This window comes from Buceros rhinoceros, unplaced genomic scaffold (genome assembly GCF_000710305.1).
Source record: "Buceros rhinoceros silvestris isolate BGI_N320 unplaced genomic scaffold, ASM71030v1 scaffold16749, whole genome shotgun sequence".
NCBI lineage: Eukaryota > Metazoa > Chordata > Aves > Bucerotiformes > Bucerotidae > Buceros > Buceros rhinoceros.
The window spans coordinates 11008-14695 of NW_010429898.1; the positions used below are offsets into that span (position 1 = coordinate 11008).

Genomic DNA, 3688 nt, shown 5'->3' on the forward strand with positions numbered 1-3688 from the left:
GCGCGCTGGCTTACTGCGGGCTAGACCCTGCTGCTGGGTTGGTTGTCATGGTCTCTTGGAGGAGGAAAGAGGGGGCTGGGGGCTGCTGGGGGATGCCCAGTATGGGCTCCCTCTCCCAGGGCCAGTGTTCTCTGTGCCAGCAGAGCAGCCCTGCCGCGTTATGCTCTATTTTTAGCCTCCGTTCATCCCTGCAGCTCCATTCCTCCGCAATCCGATGCGGCGTGTCTGAGTGTGGGCAGGGAGGGGGGCGATGTCGGCACCATGCTGGTAGCTCCTCTGCTGCACAGGGCTGGGCTGAGGCTCCCACCTCCTATCGCTCCTTCTCTGGATGGGTCTGATGATGTGGGTGCAGGCAGGAGAGCACTGTGCTCCCCAGGCACACGTCCCAGCCTGCCTTATGGGAGTCTGAGGCACATGTGCTTCTGACCCAGCCATGCTCCTGAGGCTAGGACATAGAAGGGCCACCCCGCTGTAACTGTGCTGTCCTCAAATGCCTTCGTGTCCACCCTGCTGCTGGGGCTTCTGGCATCTTGCCTTCAGATAACATTGCTGCTGCAGAAAGGATCGGCATCAGGTGGACCTTGGAGAGCTTGGAACCTCCAAGGCATGGCAGGTCCCACCAGCCCTGGGAGATGTCCTTGGGTCCCCTGTGCAGTAGGCATGCTAGCTCTGCTCTCTTTCCCCTGCAATACCTGACGTGTTCCTCCTCACGCTGCCAGGACGACATCCTCTCCTTTGAGCCAGACAAGCAGGCAGTGTACCAGCAGGTCTACAGGCCTGTCTACTTCCAGCTGGTGGATGTGTTGCTGCACAAAGCCCAGTTCCCCTCCGATGAGGAGTATGGCTTCTGGTCTTCAGATGAGAAGGAGCAGTTTCGGATATACAGGTACATCCAGGAGGTTTGGGCTTGCTTGTCAAGCAGGCAAGGATGCAGGCAGTATCCTGCCACCCCTGGGGAGACCCAGAGAGGGACACAGAGCAGATTCCTTCCACCAAGGAATCTTGTTTTGGCTGTGGTTGCGATTTGGAAATGACCTGGTCTTTTGGGGTGGCACCAGCGGCTTTGCCTAGGAAGGCCTGGGAGCTTCCACGGTGGGCTGGGGCAGGGTGTTTGTGCAGGCAGAGCCTGCGCTCTGCCTGGCAGCAGGAGGGGAATAAAGGTGTCCACGTGTGGAGCGTTCTGTAGGGAGTGGGACAGCATCTGGAGACCCCTGTGTTCTCTGCAGGGTGGACATCTCTGACACGCTGATGTATGTGTACGAGATGCTGGGTGCTGAGCTCCTGAGCAGCCTCTATGACAAACTGGGACGTCTCCTGACCAACACAGAGCAGCCTTCCACATGGCAGGTGAGCAGGGGGGCCTGGGCACCAGGCTGATGGCTACCAGCCCCTCAGGGACCTGTGCGTGCCACGGGGTGTCAAAAACAAAGGGGTGAGATAGAAGCAAGCAGTATGACCACCTTGCCAGCACAGGTGTGGGCTCTCTGGGCTCTGCTGGGGAGAGGAACAGGTCTTCTGCCTCCCTGTCCTTAGCGCTGCCCAGGGACCAGCCTCGGCCAGTGCGGGGGAGTCTGAGCTAGTGCCTGGAGCTGGGGTGGGCATCAGGGGTCGGTGCGTGGCTCTCACAGTGCCTCTCCCACCCTGCCAGCACACGGAAGCCTTGCTCTACGGCTTCCAGTCCATTGCAGAGACCATCGACGTGAACTACTCCGATGTGGTGCCAGGGCTGATTGGCCTCATTCCCCGGATCAGCATCAGCAACGTGCAGCTTGCTGACACCGTCATGTTCACTATTGGTGAGGCCTTTGTTCACCCGCCGGCTGGGCTGGGGAGGGGGACCCCCTCTAAGAGTGCTGCTGCCCAGCAATAACAGCGATGAAAAGCCAAGCTGAGCGTCCTGGGAGGTGGTCCTGCAGCCTGATCCTGTCTGTGTGCACAGGGGCCCTGTCGGAGTGGCTGGCTGATCACCCCGTCATGATTAACAACGTGTTGCCGCTGGTGCTCCAAGCCTTGGGCAACCCTGAGCTCTCCATCTCCAGCGTCTCCACCCTGAAGAAGATCTGCCGGGAGTGCAAGTACGACCTGCCGCCCTACGCTGCCAACATTGTTGCGGTGTCGCAGGTAGGAGCTGGATGCAGATGGATGTGTGACCTGGGATGTGCTCTGTGACCCTGTTTCCTCTGCAAGGGTCGAGGCAGGGGAACGTGAAGCAGCAGCTCAGGGCATCTTGCTTGGCATGGGGAGTTTGTTATCTGTCCTGTGCTTAGGCCAGGACCCAGGTGGCAGGCCCTGTGTCCTGCTGTGCATGCACAAATGGCAGGCAGTGGCAGACATGACTTCCAAGGGGTCTGCTGGGGTTGCACTTGGGCATCTGTCCTTTCCCAGGGATTTCGTTTGTCATCGTGGGAGCAGCATCCTGCCAGCTCTGCACCCGCCAGGCAGCTGGTGCCAGTGCCGAGTGTCTTGGGGGGCATCCTGGTGTTCAAGCCTCCGTGGAGACTGAGCTGGTTCCTGCGGTGCCAGGACAGCTTGTCCCATGGTCTTTCTTGGCTCTCAAAATGTGGGGCAGATGGGGCTCCAAGTCCCAAGGCGTTAGGAGGAGGGCTGGGCTTGGGCGAGCTGCCAGGGTGTGCATGGGAGCAGAGGGGGGCTGGGCAGGGAGGGGGGGGATGTGTCTCTGCAGACTCACTGGAGTGAGGAAGCCCTGGCTGAGGTTGGTGCCTCGAGCTGTCCTGTTGCAGAGCCCATCCAAGCCAGGGGCTCCCCTTGCTGGGTGGCTGAGCGGGCTGGCCTGGGGAAGAGCTTACCAGGAACAGGGCGTCCCTGCCTGTGCTGGCTTGTGGGGAGTGCATGCCACTTGTCTGTGCCCAGCTGGTGTTGGTTGTCTTGACCTCCTGCATCAGTCCTGCCTCCTGGAGGGAAAGGGCTTTCTGTAACTCACCATCCTCTTTCTCACCCCTTTCCCCTTTTTCCCTTCGGCAGGAGGTGTTGATGAAGCAGATTCACAAGGTAAGAGGGGCTGGGTCACAGCTGAAAACAGGATGGGTGCCACTGCAAGCTGGGCTGTCTCCAGAGGCGAGCTCAGCACTGCAGCCATCATGTGTGGGGCCAGGAGTACCTGCTGGCTGCCTCCCGCTGTGCTGCTGGGCTCCCACCACACATGGGCTGGGGTCGCACAGGTGGTATGTCCCCTTAGAGAGGGAAGCTCGCAAGGACGTTTACCTGTAGCAGTTCTGAGTCCCTGCAGGCCCAAGGATGCCAAAACAACAGGCATGTCTTCAAAAGGAAAAAGAAAGGAGATAAGTGTGGGGAAAGAGCCCAGGCTGTACCCGCGGCCAGAATGGAGTGAAACACTTGACCCTACAGGGGCTGAGACAGGCTGTGCAAAGAATGATGTGCTGAGGGAGGCTGAGTGGTGCCAGCATGGAGATCTCTGGACACCAACTGGTCTTTCCTTGGCGGTTTACTGGGAAGTGGCCAGGTGTACTGGTGGCTTTTTCCGCTCTGGTGGTAGGGAGCTGCTCCCCTCTCCTGCAGTGAGATACACCTGGAATGACCCAGATAGAGTGGGAACTGCAGCACACTGGGGTCCTGGCTATGCTGGCTGGTCCCCTGGCAGTTGTCTTAGCTGTCATGCGTGCAGGCTGGGCAGTGACCTGCCCTGTTGTGTCTCCTCTCTGTGCTAGAC

General features: G+C 59.5%; 1 protein-coding gene across 1 annotated transcript in view; it reads left to right on the forward strand.

The window, feature by feature from the left end:
- IPO13 (importin 13) overlaps nt 1-3688 on the forward strand; it is a 21419-nt gene that overhangs the window by 6150 nt on the left and 11581 nt on the right. Inside the window, exons 4-8 of the mRNA XM_010142842.1 lie at nt 720-886; nt 1227-1347; nt 1649-1796; nt 1940-2121; nt 2983-3009. Of these exons, the coding sequence (XP_010141144.1) occupies nt 720-886; nt 1227-1347; nt 1649-1796; nt 1940-2121; nt 2983-3009 (645 nt within the window). The remainder of the gene's footprint in view (nt 1-719; nt 887-1226; nt 1348-1648; nt 1797-1939; nt 2122-2982; nt 3010-3688) is intronic.